This window comes from Trichosurus vulpecula, chromosome 9 (assembly GCF_011100635.1).
Source record: "Trichosurus vulpecula isolate mTriVul1 chromosome 9, mTriVul1.pri, whole genome shotgun sequence".
In the NCBI taxonomy this organism is placed as follows: Eukaryota; Metazoa; Chordata; class Mammalia; order Diprotodontia; family Phalangeridae; genus Trichosurus; species Trichosurus vulpecula.
Genome location: NC_050581.1, coordinates 203105072 through 203125224, shown reverse-complemented (window position 1 = coordinate 203125224; position 20153 = coordinate 203105072). Strand labels below are relative to the sequence as shown.

At 52.7% G+C, this 20153-nt stretch overlaps 1 protein-coding gene across 1 annotated transcript in view; it reads left to right on the top strand.

The window, feature by feature from the left end:
- The window catches only part of ANLN (anillin actin binding protein), a 33348-nt gene extending 16152 nt beyond the window's left edge, over positions 1–17196 (top strand). The window contains exons 9-25 of the mRNA XM_036737422.1: positions 148–255; positions 616–830; positions 1166–1311; positions 1679–1826; positions 2317–2452; positions 2809–2988; positions 3706–3829; positions 4787–4835; positions 5172–5228; positions 5920–5958; positions 6166–6187; positions 6452–6564; positions 7343–7396; positions 9998–10084; positions 12472–12579; positions 13242–13414; positions 16062–17196. Of these exons, the coding sequence (XP_036593317.1) occupies positions 148–255; positions 616–830; positions 1166–1311; positions 1679–1826; positions 2317–2452; positions 2809–2988; positions 3706–3829; positions 4787–4835; positions 5172–5228; positions 5920–5958; positions 6166–6187; positions 6452–6564; positions 7343–7396; positions 9998–10084; positions 12472–12579; positions 13242–13414; positions 16062–16185 (1883 nt within the window). The 3' untranslated portion in view covers positions 16186–17196. The remainder of the gene's footprint in view (positions 1–147; positions 256–615; positions 831–1165; positions 1312–1678; positions 1827–2316; positions 2453–2808; positions 2989–3705; positions 3830–4786; positions 4836–5171; positions 5229–5919; positions 5959–6165; positions 6188–6451; positions 6565–7342; positions 7397–9997; positions 10085–12471; positions 12580–13241; positions 13415–16061) is intronic.
- Positions 17197–20153: the final 2957 nt, after the last annotated feature.

Sequence of the window (20153 nt, the reverse complement as noted above, 5' to 3'; positions counted from 1 at the left end):
GATTTTAGAATGATGAAGTTGGTGATTTCAGGTGTTAAGTGGCTGATGAAGTTTAAACAAATCTTTAGGCCTTTGGAATTCTTTTCTGTTTGAAAACTTAAGTGCTTGTGGAGATGAGGTTGATAGCTGTTTTCCTATATTTTCTAGGCATTCCTGAAAGCGAAATGACCACATCTAGTCCTTTGAAAATAACTTTGTTCTTAGAGGAAAAATCCCCGAAAATTGCTTTGGACCCTGAGGTTGAGAAGCAGACAGGTTTGTGTGTCCCTGATTCCTCTGAGGGGTCTGTGACCCTACTGTAGGTGTTGGCAAGTGACCCATGGGCTCCCGAGCGGGGTCACCTGGGGAAAGGGCCTCTGGGCCTTGTGCAGAGAGCATTGGTGAGCTGAGCACACTGACGCTGGTTGGGTCCTATTAGGATGTTTCGGAACAGCCCAGACTTTGGGTCAGCCTTGCGCAGAGGCATCAGGGGTGTTGGAGATGGTTTGGGCAGCACGGGGTGAGCCCAGTGTGGAGGTTCCCTTAGCAGTGGGCAGCACCAACCTTCCTTGGCTGCCTGTCCTGCGCCACGCTGCATTGTGCATCCGGCGTGATCCACCAAACTCTTCTTTTTAGAAGAGGTACGTGATGGGGATGATGAGGTCCTCAATAGCTCCAGAGTCATCAGTGAGATCTTCAGTGATGTACTGGAGGAGAATGGGCTGGGCCTGGAGCCTCAGGAGAGCAGTGAGGACGCCGGTAGTCTTGACGAGCCGGAGGAGGCCCTGAACATCTCGTCCATGTCCTTACTGGCCCCGTTAGTAGAAACAGTGAACGTGACAAGTCCCGAGGTGAGGAAACACTCGGGAAGGATGGCCTGAGTGAGCTGTGCAGAAGGAGGCCTGGGTGTCCCAAGGAATCCTCTGGGGACACTCAGAAGCCATGGCCCGAAACCACAATCCCCCTTATTTATTCCTCCAAAGCAGACCCAGTGTCAGGTTCTCTGAATGTGTCCCCAAAGAGGGAGCATTGTTTAGAAAGTAAGTTGTGGTTAAGATTTTGCTTATTCCCGTGCTGTTTATCTTTGGAAATCTGCCTTGGGTTTGCCGTGGTTCGGGGAGAGAGCTGATGACCCCATCATGTGTTGCGTTGCTTACTCATTGCCATCCAATATGCTTCTCCTCAGGTATTTGCTTCCTCTCCTAGTCTGGAAACGAGAGATAGCAGTGCAAGTGATGGAAGCCTAAAGCCTGGGAAATTCCAAAGGACCCGTGTCCCAAGAGCCGAGTCTGGGGACAGCATCAGCTCTGGAGACCGAGACCTTCCCTATAGGTGAAGGGGGGAGAAAACCAGTCTTTATGGGAAATGCCTCCTGTTGTCTAAGGTAGGGAGGCAGCAGCCAGCCCAGGGGAGGGAGGGCCGGGCCTGGCAGTAGCCCGTCCACTGGCTCATCCCCTTCCCTGTGAGGCCCTGGCCCAGGGACATCCTGGGAGCCTCAGAAGGGGAGGCTGAGAGCCCTGGCCCCCGAGCAGGCTGGGAGCGTCCATTGAGGCTGTGGCCATCCAGCCCTTTGTGAGCCTCACTGGCTTTACCTGCCTGGGCAGTGTCCCCTCTGGGGCAGGGATGCTGCCCTTGGATTCTGCAGGAGGTGGGGCTGGTGGTGGCTGCCGGTGAGACGTCACCCCTTCCTTCTCCACAGCATCGACACTTACCGCTCTCAGAGGTTCAAAGAGACTGAGCGTCCTTCGATAAAGCAGGTGATCGTTCGCAGAGAAGATGTCTCCTTGAAACTGGAAGAGAGGAAGACCACGTCCCCCTGCCAAGTGAATGCCAAGCAGAAGATCCAGGTTGGTGTTTCTATGAGGACACAGATTCTGGGGCTGATTGGACCCGAGTCGGAAACTCTCCAGAGTGTCCTGGCTGCCAGAAAAGGGACTCCTGTAGACAGCAATTTAACAGAATGAGTGCTCCTTCTACAAGCAGCCCCTGCTACGTACCTGGCTCTGGGCTTGGAGCAGGGGCCACAAAGAACCTGTGACAGCCCCTGCCCTCCAGGAGGTCCCTTCTCTGCGCTGGGGAGGTGGGGGGTGGGGTGGGTCACACCCGGGGAGGGCCAGGGAGCCAGTGCTTGCCACAGCCAGGGGCTCTCCTGGCCGGGAGTCTCAGACATGCTTGGGGGTCAGGCAGGTGCCTGGGTGTGGTGCTTATTAGCCCACACTGTCCTGCTGCTTGGTGCCGTGGACCCTGAAACCTTGCAGTTCCTTAATTGTTCATCAGTCCTGGCTAAGCTGAACTCCACCCACCCTCTTTTCCCCTCCCTGGCCTTGGATTTGACAGGACCTGAATAATGAGGTCAATCTGCAGCAGACAGTGATCTACCAGGCCAGCCAGGCTCTGAACTGCTGCACTGATGGCGAGCATGGGAAGGGCTCCCTGGAAGAGGCTGAGGCGGAGAGACTCCTCTTGATCGCAAGTATGTCAGTCTGGCAGATGCAGTGGGCACAGGCAGGCCCCAAGAGGCTGCTCTGCTTAAATCTGAATTTGCTTTAACCACGGCCATGCAGTTCTTGACTTTTCCCATCTAGAGGATCTGTTGTGTCTTCCTGAAGCGTAGCGGGGGAAGGGCAGAAGAATGAGCAAAGCTCTGGGCTGTTAGGCCGGTCTGTGCCCCCCAAGCCAGGGGGAGGAGGTGGGGTGGGAGTGGAGGGGCCAGCTGAGAAGGAGCCGCCCCTTTGGGTGCCTTTCCTGGGTGCTGCCCCCCATGAGGCACTAGGGAATCTGACAGTGGGGGCTTCGTGGTTTGGAAAGTTGCCTGTTTCTTTTCCACAGCTGAGAAGAGAGCGGCTTTGATCGAAGAGCTCAACAAGCTGAAGGCAGAGGGGCCTCAGCGACGGCCCCGAGCCAGCCCCACATCTGGCGAGCTGGCTCCGTCAAGGGGCTCCATCGCCCTCTCCGAGTTCCGGCTGCCTCTGAAAGCTGACTTTGTCTGTGACCCGGCTCAGCGAGCAGGTAGGATGCTGGTGTTGGCGGCGCTCCTCCAGGGCAGCCTCCCAGGCACAGACCTGGGCACAGAGGTGGCCGGTGGGGTATTCCTCACCTGAGCACAGTTCTGTCCTGGAATCACCGTCCTAGCCATGCGTACCCTGGGTGACTTAGAGATGAAGGCCCTGAGTGGGTTGGACACCCTGCCTCTTCCTCTTCTGATGTGGGGGCCGGGGAGCAGTTTGTCATTGGGCACACGGATAGAATTTGGTTCTTGGATTGTGTGTGAAGTCCTGGAGGCTCTTCCCTTCACCTCACAAACAAGGAATTGAGGCCCACTCCCTTGGCATAATGCCTGGTTGCTTAATGGGTTGGATGACTGTGAAGCAGGTGGTTATTTTTGGGGGGTTGCTTATCACAGAAAAACAGCATTTTTTCATGCCTGTGGAACCACACCCCAGACCGTGGGAGGTGTTGGCCCATCCCCTTCTGCTCTGGCCATCATTGGGTCCAGTTCTCTTTTGGCAGCTGGATTGATAGCCTGGCATGGCTTGGTATGTCCTCGGAGCCTGGGGGTCCCTGCCCCCTAACACGAGCCAGTGTGAACTTGAGACACCTGAAAAGCCTGACCGGAATGATCCCAGGGGATGTTGCCTCCATGCGGCACTCAGTGCCTTTCAGAGTGGCCAGGCCTCAGGGTTGCATGTGGGCACGTTTCTGAAATTGATGCCTTGTTTTCTACAGAAGCGACAAATTACTACTTAATTATGCTGAAAGCGGGAGCCGAGAACATGGTCGCAACGCCTTTGGCGAGCACAGCAGACTCCCTCACTGGGGATGCGCTGACATTCACCACCACATTTACTCTGTAAGTCAAAGAGTTTGGTTTCCAGGAGCCACACCTTCCCTGCCTCTCTGACGGAGTCAAAGATTTCAGGGAATCCCGAGTGTCCTTTTCCTAGAGCTCTGAAACCATAGTTGGTTTATTGAGCCTCTGTGTGAGAGGGCGTGGGGCGAGAGTGGCCAAGTGCTGACAGCTCTGGTTGGATGGAATTCCCTGGGGAAAGCCCAAGGTCAGTTTCTGGTACGTCCACCTTCCTCAAGCCAGAGCACTTTTCTGAAAGTCCACGTCCGGCCACGTCGCTTCCCTAAACTCCAGTGGTGACCAAGGGGTCTCAAACCCGTCAGTGAGTTAGGGGGTGTCCACCCCAAGCATGTGAAGACATCCCTCCGGTGGATGGGCGGAGGAGAACATGGCCATTCCAAAGGCTCCAGACAGAAGGGCCTCTGCTCCTTAAAGCCTTCCTCTGGCAACTCTTGACTCTCACCTGTGAAATGTCCCTTCGTGCATTCTGAGGCTCAGCCCTCTGGCCTTCCATCCCCTGTCTCTGTGTCAGGAGCCCTGACTCCCCCTCCCTCCTCCCTCCACAGCCTAGATTTCCTGGGAGCAGGGGTGGTTTCATTTGTTTTGATTACCTTGGCTCCTGGTGCATAGGCGATGATGCCAGTACCAGTCGGTCTCTTCTCTTTTGGGGCAGGTGTTTTCTTTGTTTAGGCGCCTCCTGTCTATGGGATTAAAACTTGGTCTGGGCAGGAGGGCCTTGGGCCGAATACAGGCTTGTGTGCTCTTTGGGGATAGAGTGGCCTTCTGCTTTAGGCAAGGGCATGTGTGGCTGGGCCAGGGGGAGCCAGACTGTTCCCTCCTGTGGTGGGGGGCATGGGGGAGAGGTCCCTCGTGCTGCCCGAGGCTTGGTGCCCGGAGGGCACTGGGTCCCTCCATGGCTGCTTGGAGGAACTGCACACTGATGGTTCCTTTGTCTTTTAGGCAAGATGTGTCCAATGACTTTGAAATCAATGTTGAAGTTTACAGTTTGGTGAGTGTTTCGTGCTTCCTATAGTGACCCCAAGAGTTTGACATTGTCAGGCTTATGCTTTTTATTTTCTTTCTGTATGATGGGGCCTCCCTAACTCCCCATGTTGGACGTTGAGGGCCTTCCCCTGGTTGGCATGGGGCTTTGACTGGGGTTGGTTTCTCTTTCCTTGGTCAGTGTGAGGGTCCCCTGCCCCTGGACCTCAGTAGCCAGGTGCCTGAATCCCCGAGAGGTGCCAGTCTTAGAGCGGGCATCACAGGCGCATCCCCTAAGTCTAGAAAGAAGATCGGCACTTGGTAAAGGTCCAGGGTTTACGTTAATGTTGGTGCTTTTGTACAGGTCCAAAAGAAAGCTTTCTCAGGGCCTGACAAGAAGAGAAAGGCATCCAAGGCCAAGGTAAGGAACCCATGCTGAAAAGACATCAGCGGAGATAGATGGTCTGGGGCGGTTAGTGCTGCCTTTTCAAAGAAATGACATCTAGTGGTTTTTTATGAGATACCCCCCCTCCCCCGCCAGCTAGCTGGAGGGGGATGATGTAGGAGGGAGCGATGCGGTTGGATCCCTTGGAGTGCCATGCCCCTCTTGTCTGGGACTACAACACAGCACCAGGAGCTTGGGTCAGTGTGCTGAGGCTGGAGGCAGCTGGTGGTGCTCTTTGCCCAGAAATGGAGGGGTGAACTGTGGACATGGCATCAGCCTGTGGTGGTTCCTTTGGAAAGGGAGGCGCAGGGCTGGCATAGAGAAGGCGTGGCCACGTGGTCCTGAGTGTCAGGGCTGCCCGCCGGCCGGGCTTCCCCACGTCCTGGGGTGTCTCCCATCGGATCACAGGCTCCTCGAGGGGAAGGGGGTCTTGTTTTTGCATTTGTAGTGTCTGCTTGGTCCATAGGAAGTGTTCTGCCTGGGGAGCAGAAGTGGGGAGATGGGAGGACCAGGCCCTGGATGGTGGGAGGCGAGGTCCCATGCTGATGGCTAGCCACCCGAGGAGGGGGATTTGGGGCTTGAAAGACCCCTGAGAAATCCTCCAGGCTAGCTCCCTTCCCCCATTCAGAGGGGCCTCTGGCTCACCCCAGCCTTGCTTCCCTCCTAGGCCATCACTCCCAAGCGACTCCTGACATCCATCACCACTGTGAGTAACCTGACTTCTTCCTTTGTGGAAATGAGGGCGGGGGCTCTTGGTGCGGAGAGTCTCAAACTCGTGATTAAAAAGAGTTTGTACTACGCCAGCACCGAGATTCATCTTTAGAAGTATTGCCCTCTTGTACCCAGTTCACCTGCTATTTTTGGTCCATCAAAGAAAGAAAATAATCCGTGTTTCCCTTTTTTTCTTTTCCAGAAAAGCAGCCTCCATTCTTCAGGTGAGTCAGCCTCCAGTCTTAAAAGCTCAGGTGGGACTGAGAGAGGAAGGCCAGCCCCGGGGAGTGCAGCGAGGACCAGTGCGATGCCCCGGTGCGGAGGCCCGTGGGGGGACCCTGTGTGATGCCCCGGTGCGGAGGCCTGTGTGGGGCCTGGAGCCTTGAGGGCACGAGCTGAGCACAGACCCCTGGGGTTGGTGGGGGTGGGGTTCCTCCCGGCTCTTCCCATGCTCCCCTGCCGGGTAAACTTGTGTCTCTTCTCTGTAGTGATGGCGAGCCCAGGGGGCCTCCACGCCGTGCGCACCAGCAACTTTGTACTCGTGGGGTCTCACACCCTCTCGCTGTCTTCCATAGGAAGTACCAAATTTGCTTTGGACAAGGTAATCTGATATTTTTAATGAACGCTTGTCTCAGGTCATTTTTATTTCCCCCCAAAACCCAATCAAAAAAATCAAAGGACTTTCCAGCTAGTGATTTCACCATTTAAAAGTCTGAGGCACACAAGCATAGGGTGTTTAGAGTGGTCTAACTGAGGTGCCATTGGTCAGCGTGAATAGATCAGTCTGCCCTCATTCTAAATATCTGGCCAAAGATTGACTAAGGCCCGTGCCCCTCTTGAGCAGGCTCATTGGGCTCCTTGGCCCCGTCTGTGACTGAGCGAGAGGACCCCCTCCCGCCCCGTGCCCCCCCTCCCCCTCCAGGTGCTGGGTTTGAGGCGGGTTTGCAGCATGTTCCCCACTGAGCTTTGGCAGTGAAGGAGCTAATGTTTGAGATGAAATCGTTGGGTTTTTAATGCCGTGACATTTTCTCACTATGAATAGACATCTTTAGGCAGCGAGCTCTTTGGGGTCACTTGCTAACTTACCAAGGCTCGTCATTGAGCCGGCTCATGCTACGCTAAACGCATGATAATGTTTAATCTCACCCTGGGTGGCGAGAGGGGTGTGAGGGAGAGAGTGTTGGGAACATCACGGCCTTGACTGGTTATCATTAAACAAAACAAGGAAGAAATTTCCCTTTTCGAGCTGTTAATAAAGGCTTTCCCTAACGTTGAAAACTTTAAAGATAAAAACCTTTTTAAAATTCAATTAACTTCAGCTAGTTTAACAAATAGCAGTGATCCTGGTATTTCTTTTTTTTTTTATTTTCACATTTTAGATAAATTATGATGTAAAAGAGCGAGAGCTACTGGGTTATATGTTCCACGACAAGGTTGCTGCATTTAATTTGCTTAAAACTAATAAGCTTTAAGGAAAGACCCAACCCTAACTCTCGGCTGCATGCTCTATGTTTACTAACCTGTTATTAAGAAATGAAGAAAAAACCTGATTCATAACCTGATGTCAGCCATCCTTTCTCTGGACTTTGGGCTGATGCTTTGTTTTTGTTGGGAGTCCGCGGCTTTCTTTCGCCTTTACTCTTCTAGGAAGGGAGAGAGGGCTCCTTCTCGTGCATGTGTGTGGGCCCTGGGATTTCTCTCCTTCTCTCGTCACTTCAGTACAGTCCCAGACTCTCCCTGCCATGATCTAGCAAATCACGTAAATGCTAAAAAATAAGTCTTGTTGAATCTAAAGTGGAATTGACTTTTTAATGCTGTTTGGTCTTTACATGAGAGCCTGTGAAGGCCCTCCCCTGTGTGGTCCATTTGCAGTGATGCACCAGATAGGTCCTCTGGTGTCTGGGCCTAGCGAAGGTGCCATTTGCTGTTTGCATGGGGGACTTCCAACATTCGTGTCTGACCCCATTTGGGGTTTTCTTGGCAGAGATACCAAAGTGGTTTGCCATTTTCATCTGCTCGTTTTACAGACGAGGAAACTGAGGCAAACAGGGTGAAGTGATCTGCCCAGCGTCCCATGTTTGGCAAGTGTCTGAGGCTGGATTTGAACTCAGGAAGATGAGTCTTCCTGACTCCAGGCCCAGCACTCTGCACTGCTGCGGCCCTGAGCTACCCGACCTGCACTCAGTACGCACTTAGTGGGGCAGTGGTGAGGCACGGGAGAGGGAAGCAGCAGATGCCCCAGTATCTTTGCCAAGAATACCCCAAATGGGGTCACGGAGAGTCGCGACTGAACAACAGTGACTTGCAGTTAATCCACATGTTGCAGCAGTCGCCTCAGGGCCATTGTCAGTGTGGATTTTAGTCTATAGCTCTGGTCAGGTGCCAGAAAGCAATTTATGGCATTTACTTTACTTTTAAAAGGCTCTAACATATGAGAGAGAGAGAGAGAGGAGGGGGGGGAGGGAGGGAGGGAGGGAGAGGGAGGGAGAGGGGAGAGAGAGAGGGTGAAAAGAGAGAGGGGAGAGAAAGAGAAGAGGGGGAGAGAGGTGGAGGAGAGAGAGAGAGAGAGGGGAGGGGGAGGAGGGGGACGAGGGAGAGAAAGAGGAGAGTCAGAGGAGGGAGAATTGTAAAGAATTCAGGGCTTGTTCAGCACAAACCCGAATCCCTCTTTTGTACCCATAAAACAGATGTCACTGAAAACTTGGAGGTTTGAGGGGGCACATGTTTTCCCACCTTAATCAAGCTGTCTCTCCCTGCCCCCCAAGTTCCCAGAATGTTTTGTTGCACCGGTAGCGGTGATGGCCCAGGTTGCACAGCCACTCCCACCCCAGACTGAATTTTGTTATAGATGGTCATTGATTGTTGGTGCCTCTTGGAGGCTCCCTGTGATGAGATTGGCCGGGTGGCCAGCTCACTCCTTGCCACCTCTCTGAGGTGATTGGCACGGCCCGTTGATTACCAGTTCTTCGAGTGCCCTCCCAGTCAGGATAAAACTCAAGCCTGTTGTGTGGGGGTGGCATCCTGTGTTCTCAGAGCAGTCTTGGTGCTTAAAGACCTACTCCAGAGTACAGCCCATCCCCCCTTCCCTGTCTGTGGCCCTCGAGTCTGTCCTCAGGTGGAAGGAGCCACCCAGCGAGGGACCTCCTGCTTCCCAGCCCAGCCTATGGGCCATCCATTTCCCCTAGCACTCCCTGGCCTACCTTTTCTGAGTTCCCACGTGCTTTGGTTAGGGGCTTTATGCCCCAATGCTACAAATCCACCTTATTTGAGGGCGGCCCCCTAAGAGGAGAGTGGGATGTAACCAGTCCCTTGAAAAACCAAGAGGGTGGAGGCTCTGCTGTGCTTGTATTTTCTGAGGTCAGTTTGAGCTTGGAATAGGGCATTCCTGTGGAGGGACACATGTCAGACGTGATGCCTGGCGCTGTCTCTGACGCTGTGGGACCCTCACCATGGACCCTGTGAGAGCATTTTAGTTTCTGCCTTGGTGAACTAGAGACCAAAAAACGGGCTGTCCTCCACATTCAGAGGTCTTAGGCTGCCAAGCTGGCCAGATGCCTATGCAAATGGGCCCATTGGTCTCTCCATAGGGGCACGTGGTAGCCCCGTGGGCTCCATCCCTCCCAGCCTTCCTGGCAGCCTCCCTGCCCCTAGCCTGCCCTGGTTCACCTCTGGTGTGTGTTTAGTGAGAGTAGACACTGTTCTCGTGGTTAGAACACTGTGGTCGTCAGTGTTAAAGAGAGGGCAGCGTCTTGGTTGGTTTTTTCCAAGATGACCCCACAGACATTTGTTAAGTGAATGTCTCTATAGAGACCTTGGCTGCCGGGGGAACATTCCTGCTTTTTTGTTATGCTCTCGGGAATCCTCTTCTCTTAGGAGGCCTCTCGTTGCTTTGACTCTTTAAATCCTGCTTCTTGTTGCTAAGGTCAGATCCTGGGAATGAGGTGTCCCCCAGAGGCCGTCCTGCCCCCACCCCCATCTCTGGGCTGCATGAACCATGGCAGGGCAGCTTCCTATAGTGGCCTTTCCTTCTACAGGTACCTTTCTTGTGTCCTTTGGAAGGTCATATTTATTTAAAAATCAAGTGCCAGGTGAATTCATTTGTGGAAGAAAAGGGCTTTCTGGTAAGTGAAACTTCTTGATTTTATTCTCACCCCTTTTAAAATCCAAAATACTGTGATTTGTTTGACTGTGTTAATGCAGGCTGCCAGTGATGGAGCTGGGGGGCACTTCGGATTGGGCCTGGGCTGTGGGTCATCCTCCGGTTCCCACCGTAGAGCTCCACAAGCAATGCTTGACTTAGGAAGTTAGGCTGGCCCTTAGTGATACAAGGGAGGAGGCAGTCTGGACATGGAGGTGACTGGTGTTCCAGACCCCCAGTGAGAAAAGAGTGGGGGAGGGTCAGGGAGCGGGAGGGGAAGGGGGAGGGGGGCAAACACCTAGAGCGGGGAGGGCTGCCCCCTATTTTCGAGGAACTTATAAGATGCCAACATGGAAATGTAAGAGGTACCAGAAATGCCCAAGGCGGTATATCTGTAAGTACCAAGCCAGTGGTGCCGTCAGAAAATGCCCTAATGCCCTCTAAGGAGGGAGGAGGTCCAAGGGAGGGAGGCTGCAGGTGGGTGAGGAAGGATTCACCAGAAAACCAAGCTTTCTAATATTTGTAGTTACAAGTGGATCCAGCAGGTGGCAGTAGATGTGCTCTGAAACCCCATCTTCAAAATCCTGGCCCCAGTTGAGAGAGCTTTAAATTCTGAATTTAAAGCAGTTTTTCAGTTGACTGGGGGGTGGGGGATGGGGGTGTGGATCTTCTTTACTAAGAAAAACATTTTACTGTGGCATAATCGGCACCTGTGTTAGGGTTTCTTAAGCAGTTGGTTTATTTGGGAACTCAGAACAACGAAAGCCATAGACTGTCCTGTCCTGAGAGTTTGGTCAAGCTGCCCGCTGTGACTTGGAGGCAGAACCGGCATTTCCCAGTCCCGTTGCTCCCCTCTTCCCTCTGCCCGACCTTCCACAAGGACTCCCTTTTGGTGGGAGGCCCCCGGTCCACTGTCCACTTCTGAAGAGCGAGCCTGGGATGCCTGGGGCCCCAGAGGATGCTTGTCAGTGGGACGCGACCTCCTAGAGAAGCCAGCGATCTGTGCTGTGACTTCCCCACTGAGCCAGCAGAGTGAATGGCACAGGGCTTTGTCCCCTGATCGTGGCTGCCGTCCGCCAGGTTTTCTGAGATCTCTCTTGTCCAGGACACACAAAAAGAGAAAGCTAAACAGGAACATGAGAGTAAGCACACAGTAGGTCGATGGGTTTTGTGGCACTTTATGCTTCTCCAGAAACAGAATGAATTTGTTCTAAGAGGCAACAAGGATGTGTGTATACGGAGGCAGGGAAGGACAGGAGAGCTCGTTCCCACCAAGCCTATGATACTGGTTTTATTAACTGAATGAGTAGTTGTGCCTTAAAACTACATTAAACTTGTCCCATCATAAGTCACCTCAGCGATAAAATTAGGGCCAGGAGCCGGGGCCGGAGACAGAGCATCCTCCGGAGTGCAGATGGTGCATGGGAGGGCGGTGGGCAGGGCTTCTCTCTGGCCTGGCCCCTGCAGCGCTGCGCTGTCTGACCAGAGCCATTCGGAAGCCTGAGCTGAAATTTTGCCTACTTTATAAACAGATCTTGTGATAGAGGTGGTGAAAGAAAACCAGATGGGGCGGCTAGGTGGTGCAGTGAGTAGAGCCCTGGCCCTGGAGTCAGGAGACCTGAGTTCAAATTCAGCCTCAGACAATTGACACTAGCTGTGTGACCTTGGGCAAGTCACTTAACCCCAACTGCCTTCCCCCCTCTCATCGGCAAAGAGAGTCTTCAGTGGCCTTGGGGCCCATGTTGACATTTGAGCCTCTGATGGTTTTCCCATCATCCTGCAAAGAAGGGTGTGTGTGTGGGGGGGGTGTGTCCCCTCAGGTGACCCTCATTGTGATTTGGGCTGCGTGGACACTGCTGATTCCTAGAACTTAATGCACATCCCTGTGCCAATTTCTCTATGACAGTTTGCTAAACACACCCATTTCACCACCAACAAGGAACCCTGAGGGTCTTTCCCTCTCAGTTTAAAGATTTTTTTTAAGTTTTGATTAAAGGGGCCATCCCTTGATTAACTTCTCAAAGAGGCCTATTCACTGAATGGGCCTTACCTCACTCAAAGTGAGAACCTGAAAAGGCCAGGGTCTCCCAATGCATCGTGGGCCATCTCCAGTCATCCTGCTGAATATCAGGCCACTGGACCCAGATGGCTCCGGAGGAGAAAGTGAGGCTGGTGACCTTGCACAGCCCTCGCTCACTCAAATCCAAGCCCACTGCCAGTCGTGTCATCATCTCCCTGGTGCCGTGGTCGTCTGAAAGTGAAGGACAGATACAGCAGCAATCTCAGACAGCATCTTCTCCCTCACTGCCCTGGTGCTTTAAAGAAAGGATCTGTTTGCCTTGGTCCACTATCACCGCTTGTTTTTTCCAGACCATCTTTGAGGACGTCAGTGGGTTTGGAGCCTGGCACAGGCGTTGGTGTGTTCTTTCTGGAAACTGCATCTCCTACTGGACCTACCCAGACGATGAGAAGAGAAAGGTAGTTGTGGCCTTAGTGTGTTAACGAGGAGACGAGCAGGCTGGGAGGCAGTTACTGTGTAGACAGGCTGCCTTCCCGCCGGGCATTGTGCTGTGGGTGTCTGCTGGGAATGAAGCCTGAACGTGCGCGGTGGCTCGATGAGCGCCCTGTTCATCCATTCCTTCTTTGAAAACACGCGGAGTCTCTTGAGAGCTCGGCGTCCTGTTGAGCTTTGTCCGGAGCCCTCTTTCTCCCAGAGTGTTTGTTGGGGAGATCACCCTCCTGGCTCTGGGGTTTAGTCATTCACATGCAAAGGGGGGGCATGAGGTGACGCCTGGAGAAGCACCCAGTGCCCGGCTCAGGATAGGGCATCATTGGATGGGGTGTGGGGCCGAGGCAGACGGCCCCTGCATTCTTAAGAGTGTCCCCCTTCTCTGCCTGTTCTGAGATGGCGGCCGGCTGGCTCTCCTCGGAGCTCCAGGAGGGAGGCGCGGGCTGGGCTGGGCACTCTCACAGGGGCACGTTTTATCCAGAAAATGGTCATGGATGATGGTGATTTGTGCGTGTGTGTTTTTAAGAACTTCGTATCAGAGATAAAAATGTTCAGTGCAATTCTTGCTGATTTAAAATGTGATCTAGGATATGGAGATTTTATGGTGTGTTTTTTTGTTTATTTTTTAAAGACCCCCATAGGGAGGATAAACTTGGCCAATTGTACCAGTCGTCAGATAGAGCCAGCCAACCGAGAATTCTGTGCCCGACGCAATACGTTTGAATTAATTACTGTCCGACCGCAAAGAGAAGATGACAAAGAAACCCTTGTCAGTCAGTGCAGAGACACACTCTGTGTCACCAAGTAAGTATTGCTCTACACGGTCGTGCCCTGCAGTTAGCATGCCTACTGTGCGAGTGCCTACTGTGCTCACAGTACAATGGGAATGGCTCTGGCTTCGAGGGGCATCAGTCGGGGAGAGGCCAGACACAGGAAGCAGAATTGTAGCACCCAAGGACACTTGGAGAGGCAGCTTTTCAGGGCTCAGACTGTTTCTCCCAGAGCCAGCCAGGACGTACAGAAAGGCTTTAGTGAGGGCTGAGCTTGGGAGGGCTCTTCATCATGGCAGCCCCGAGGCCGGGGGTCTTGAGTTGGGTTTTGTAGTCCAGCTCTTTGTGACCCCCCTGAGGCTGTCCCAGCCTCTAATCTGTGGTAGGAGGTTGAAGAGGATCTGAGGGCTTCAGTGGACTTGCATACTCCAGGCAAGTCGGCTGGTGGTGGTCACCAGAGAAGGGAACACTATCTTGGGCTATGGGAGGAGCCCCCCAGGATTAGCTCAGGAGGGTCCATCCCCCACATCTGCCATATCCAAGCTCAAGACCATCACTGGTCACCTGGAGACCATTTAGAGGGGAACAGGTGGGGGTGGAGGGCCACCAGTTTTTGTCATGGAAGGAACTAGGGGTGTTTGGCCTGGAGAGAGGAAAGGGATGGGGTGGTGGGAGGGAGGAGGGAGCAGAGCTTGGAGCAGAGGGCAGGTGTGGGGAGGTACTTCCTCACCAGCAGAGCCCTCGGACCCCTCCCTGGAGCTCTTCAGAGGCTCAGAGAACCCCATGGGGAAGCCAACACCCTGTTATTAGCCAAAGGGAATGGAGGTAGAAATGTCCTCGGAGCGATGTCGACAGACTGTTTGGGTGGAAATGCGAGCGTCGGGATGCTCGGGGCCTGGTGATAGGACCCTGGGCAGTGCATGTGGCTCCTGATGATGGGATGCCGAGGGAAGGAAGCGGGCAGCAGCCCCAGCAGAAGGCGTGGGCTCCAGGGTCCTGAGGGAGCCCAAACATGCCCATAACAAGGGCTGGTCCCTGTAAGGAGGGGTTGTCAGCAGCCCTGACAAACACTTTGTCCCAGTGCTCTGGGGGTGATGGGATTTTGCGGGACTGTGTCCCCCTTGGCCAGTAGTCAGTGTGACAAAGATTGGGCTCCCCCCAGATCCCTTCCCACCCTGTGTGACTCTGGCCTCTCCACAGGTGTTACAACCCAGGTGTCCCCTTGTGTCTCCAAGGACAGGACATTTTCTTTTTCAGTCTCTGACATCTCTGACATCTTTGACAGCCTTGGAGACTTGTCATGAAGTTCTAGATGGGTAGGGACCACTGTCCTCAGGCACTGTATCTCCATCGTCCTGAGTGACTCCATCTTGTGGTTCTTTATAAGCTGTGACAATCTATGCCTGGCACCCATGTGGCAGTACCAGCAGACATTTATGAAACGCCTACTATGTGCCAGGGCCTGGGGATACAGATAAAGGCAAGAGATGGTCCCTGCTCTCAAGGAGTCAAATGGGAGAGATGACATGCAGATGACCACGTACAGACAAGTTGTCGGCGCAATAAACTGAGATAATGAGTTGAATCAAGAGGGGCTGGGAAGGGGTAGGCCGAGGAGGTCAGTAGGTGCAGTTGGAGTGGGGACCATTCTAGACAGGGCTTTAGCCAGAGAAGAGTTGGGGGACAGAGGGTCCTGTTCAAAGGAACAGCCAAGAGGTCAGCGTCACTGCTCTGAAGGCGGCAGGGCAGCGCCAGGTTATGAAGGGCGTCAAATCCCAGAAATTATTTTATATTTAATCTAGAGGTGATAGGGAGCCAAGGGAGTTTATAGAGTAGGGGAGGAGTGTGAGATGGTCACACATGGTGGCTGGATGGAGGCAGATGACCCGCCCCCCCCCCCCCCTGCCCCAGACTTGAGGGTGGGGCAGGGTCAGAGGAGAGGAGGGGCCTGTATCTGGGAGATGATGAGAAGGTAGAAAGGACAGCTGAGTCAGTGTGGGAGGACATTGATGCCAGTAGTAGTAACAGGACGTTTGGAACAGAAGAGAGTTTGCCGGGAGAAGGCCCAGGAGGCATCTGGCCCTACAAGACCAGAAGTCAGGAGAGAGGTTAGAGCTGGATAAACAAATGAGAATGGTCTGCGTGGAGCTGATTTGAGTCCATGGGAGCTGGGGAGGAATGGAGGGAGAGGAGGAGGGGCCCCCTCTGTTACTGGGTATGGCCCTTCGGGGGCATCCAAGGGGGCAAGGCCCAAGGAGGAGCCAGGACTTTGGAAGAATGCGGGTGGGCTTAATGATGAGGGAGAAGCCAGAGGAGAATAGAAGGGTGTGCCTAATGGGGAAAGACGTGGCGGTGGAGCGGCCAGAAGAGGCAACCTTTGTTCCAGGAAGCATCGGGGCCTTGCACAGACAGGGCAGAGGGTCCCTCGGAGCCCAACCCACTGCGGATTTCTGCAGCAGAACCTGTTCCTTTCACCTGTTGGCTGCTAGCAAAGTCAGACCACTTTAGTGGAGAAGGCCAGGGAGCTTCCTACAGAGGAAGCAGCAGCCACAGGACACTGTGGGGTGCCTGGCAGGACCCCAGGAGGGCCAGCCTCGAAACGGTCTTGCTCCCATGGCCCTCAAGAAGCTCCCCACCAGCCTGGGAAAGGGCTGCTGATGTGTTCTCGGTTCTCCCCGTAGGAACTGGCTGTCTGCTGATAGTAAAGAAGAGCGGGACCTATGGATGCAGAAGCTGAACCAGGTCCTTGTGGACATTCGCCTCTGGCAGCCGGACGCCTGCTACAAGCCCGTGGGGAAGGTCTGAGCCTCCATGGGCCGGCCGGCTCTGGCTGCCATCCATGGGATGCTAACTTAGGTCTTGGGCTTCACACGGGCTCGACTTTGCTATTCTCTGTGTGTGCACACCTTTCACTACTAACCTCTCCTCTGGTGCCCACAGCCAGCAGGGGAGCCCGCTTGGCACAGGGCATGGTGCCCCAGCTTTCTGAACCTTCCCCTCCTGGTCAGTCCTTGTGGTTTTCCTAAGTCTTGTTTGCAGGTGAACATGTTGGATTCTCCTTTTTGCAATGTGGGAGGTGGGGTGGTGCTGCAGGATAGGGAAGATGACCCCAAAGGCCTTAGGGAGCCTCAGCTCAGCTTCCTTGCTGTGGCTGGAGTTTGTGGGCACTGGCCAGAGAGCCGGGAAGGTTGTTCGGCAAGGCTTGGTTCGCATCAAGATTTTACTAAGGGATTTAGGACTTTTTTCCAAAATACTCCTAGCACCATGCTGCTTCCCTGCCAGAGGGATAACGCAGAAGGATTCAGATGAAGCATTTAGGAGGCGCGGGAGCTGAGTTGGGGTTTATGGTCACCCATCTCTCACAGCAGGGTGGCCCGGCTTCACAGGAGGCCGCTGCTTGTGTCCTGAAGTAACTTGTAGACTTTGCGTGTGCTCCTGGGATGAGACGTTGCAGGAATTGCTGCGGAATTTTGATAGAAAGTAAATAATTTTTATAAAGCTGCTATGGACTAATGCTTTCCTTGCCAAAGGTTTTTTTTTTCTTTTTGTATCCTGAAACGGCAGTGTCTACTGGCATTTTAAAATGATTTGTTATCGAAACTTCAGGCATTGTAAAGCAGGGGCGTTCAGCTGGGTACCCTTTTTAAACAGACTATTTTCTCTGAGTCTTAAAGCTGTTGGTTCTCAATTAAAAACACTAATTTCGGTCATTGTTTTCTTGTTATATGATATTTCTTTGGAAATCTAGTTTTTCTCAAATATATATCCTAAAAATATATTTTATGTATTTACCCAAATAAATGCTTGTAAATATCTTATTGAATCAGTTATTTTTCATAGCACATGTTGAAGCCATAATGAGGATTGAGGGAGGCCGTGTGGCCTGCTAGAGCCATCACTGACCTCTGAACAGCCTTACAGTAAGCACAGGCTCGTGACTGTCTGAGGAAATGATGTGCTTTGTAAGCCTCAGAGCACGGCGGACACGCAAGTGGACCGAGGTGGGTTGGCCTTCCCTGTGCCTCCCTGGCCAAACAGATCTGTAGGAAGAATGATGGGGCATCCATCAGCTGGTGTGTCTTGGGGCGGGGGTTGGGGGGGGTGGGGAGGAGGACGCTGTTAGAAGATTTGAGGTCTAATCCTGTCTCTGCTGCTTCAGACCTGTGACCCCGTACCATCATTCAGCCTCGTGGGGAGAGCTTGGATAGGAGCCTATTGGTGGGTTTTTTGTTTTTTTAGCCAGGGAAGAAGTGACATGAGCCAGACATGGGTGAGGAGGCTTAAACAGCCCTGGGTCGTCCTGATCCTGTCTTGGCCTGTGGCCTTACTCCTGAATCAGCCCGTCTTTATCCCTGAGCGTTCTCCAGGGTGCTGAAGGCTGGAGGGCAGTCCTGGACCGGGGTGGGTGGGGGTCTTCTGCTCCTGGACCTCACAAGACTCAACATCACTCACCCCCTGCTGTGAGGTTGGGCATTGAGGGAGAGCCCTAAAAGATCTGTTCACCTCTCCTCCCTGCTGATAATCTGTCTGAATGCCTTCTCAAGGGTTGGCATTCTCTCCCGTTACGCTCAGCCTGCCTCAGTGATTCTGAGCCCTGGCTGGGACTATACAAATCCCCTGCCTGTTCCCTTGCTCCCCTCCCATGGCCCACCTGCCCACCCTTCCCAGTGTCCTGATGTTCCCTTTCCATGGTTGTGAAACTCACTTTCATCCCTAGACCTTTAACCCTCCTCCCACCTTGCACTCACCCGGCTCTTTCCTGATGAAATGGCCCCCGGGCCCCCCCTGGTCGGGGCGAGCTCTGCTTGTTTCCCCATTGTCACTTCCAGGCTTTTCCTCTTCCATCGTTACCCGGTTCAGTCCATGCTTCTCACCCAATTGAGATTCTGGCGGCTGTCATCTGCCCAGCTCCAGGACCCTCTGCTTCCGTCCTCAAACACTCGAACCTCTGAGTTCTTCAGTCCCCCTTCTCCTCCTCAGCCCAGCCACACACACACACATGGCTATTGTATTAATCATAAATGTTTCACTGAAGGGTCATGAGAGTCTGCCAAGCTCGCCTCCCTTTACACTGCTCCCCTCGGTGATCTCATCCGCTCCCACGGAATCCAGTTCTAGGCTCTCGTCAGTGATTCTCAGATCTGTTAATCTTAACCCTAATGTCCCTGCTGATCTCTTGTCTCACATCTCCAACTGGATGTGTGACAGACAATTCAATGTTCAAAACAATTCATTTTTTTCCTCCCAGACGCTGCTTTATCCCTAACTGCCCTATACTGTCGAGAATACCCTTGTTCTTTCTGTTACTCAAGCCTGCAGTCTGGAGGTCATCCTTGGCTCCTCGCTCACTCCCTTTGGCAACGTCAGAAGTCTAGCCCCTATCCTGGTGCAGCCCTCACCACCTCCCGCCTGCACTACGGCAGTAGCCTATCTCGAGTACCTCCCCACTCCAGGCCACCCTCCCCTCAGCTGCCAGACTGAGCTTCCAGAAATGAGGGTCCGACCCACATCACCTGCCATTACCTACAGGTTCCGACGTTAAGTCCTCCATCAGGCTTTTAATTGCCTTCATAACTTGACCCTTTCCTATTTTCTTTTTTATTTCAAACAATGAAAATTCAACTATCCCTCCCAATTGCTCCCATTGAGAATGAAAGAAAAGCCAAACCTCTTCTTACGAACACACACACACCAGTTTATACAACTCTGCCGATACTAGGTGCCTAGGATAGAAGAGATAAAAGACAGCTCCAGCCCTCTAGAAGCTCACAGTCAAATGGAGAAGACAACATGCCAACTACCCTGTACTACCCTGTACAAACAAGCTATATTCAGGATATGTTGGAGATAATCCACAGAGGGAAGGCTCTGGCACAAAATGGGAGCAGTAGAGGCTTCTTGCCGAAGGTGAGATCTTTGTTGAGGCTTGAAGGAAGCCAGCAAGCTAAGATGTGGAGACGAGGAGGGACAGTATTCCATGGGCATAGCCCTGGAAAAGGCATGGAGTCCAGAGATCAGGTGTCTGTGAGCAGCAGCAGAGGTCGGTGTCCGTGGATTGTTGACTATGTGGAGGGAAGTAAAATGTAGGGAGACTGGAAGGGGAGGAAAGGGAAGACTATACTTTCCGGAATCACCTCTATAGTATGTTACTAGAAACTTGTGACTAAAAGTATAGCTTAGAGATAACCCAAGAAGACTTATATGCACTGATGCAGAGTGAAGTGAGCAGAACCAGGAGAACTATATATACATATATATATATATATCAACAATAATACTAAGACAAACTACTTTGAAAGACAAGAACATGAATCACCACACTAGCCAATCACGATTTCAGTACACTCATGATACAAACAAGTTACCCACCTCCTGATAGAGAGTTGATGGACTCAGCAGGCATTGTGCTTGGTATCGGGGATAAAAGGACAAAAATGAAAGCACCCTTGTGCTCAAACAGCTTATATTTCACTAAATTATGAAAGTAGAGATGAAGAAAGATCAGGCTAACAACATAAATTGCGGAGGGGCTCCAAAGACCAGCTAAAAGGCTATTACAGCTCATTTAGACATGGAATAACAGACTAGGGAATCTATCTAGTTTCATGGTCAGTTATATTTCTGGGAGTGGGAATTTATAACAAAGGAAGGTAAGGCACCAAAGCCCCATCTATAAGTTCTGAATTGAATTGTTGACTTTGACCTCTAGGTGTCTTGGAATTTGTAGCCTTGATTTTTTTTTTTCTGGAAGCAATCTGTGTTCTTTTAATTGG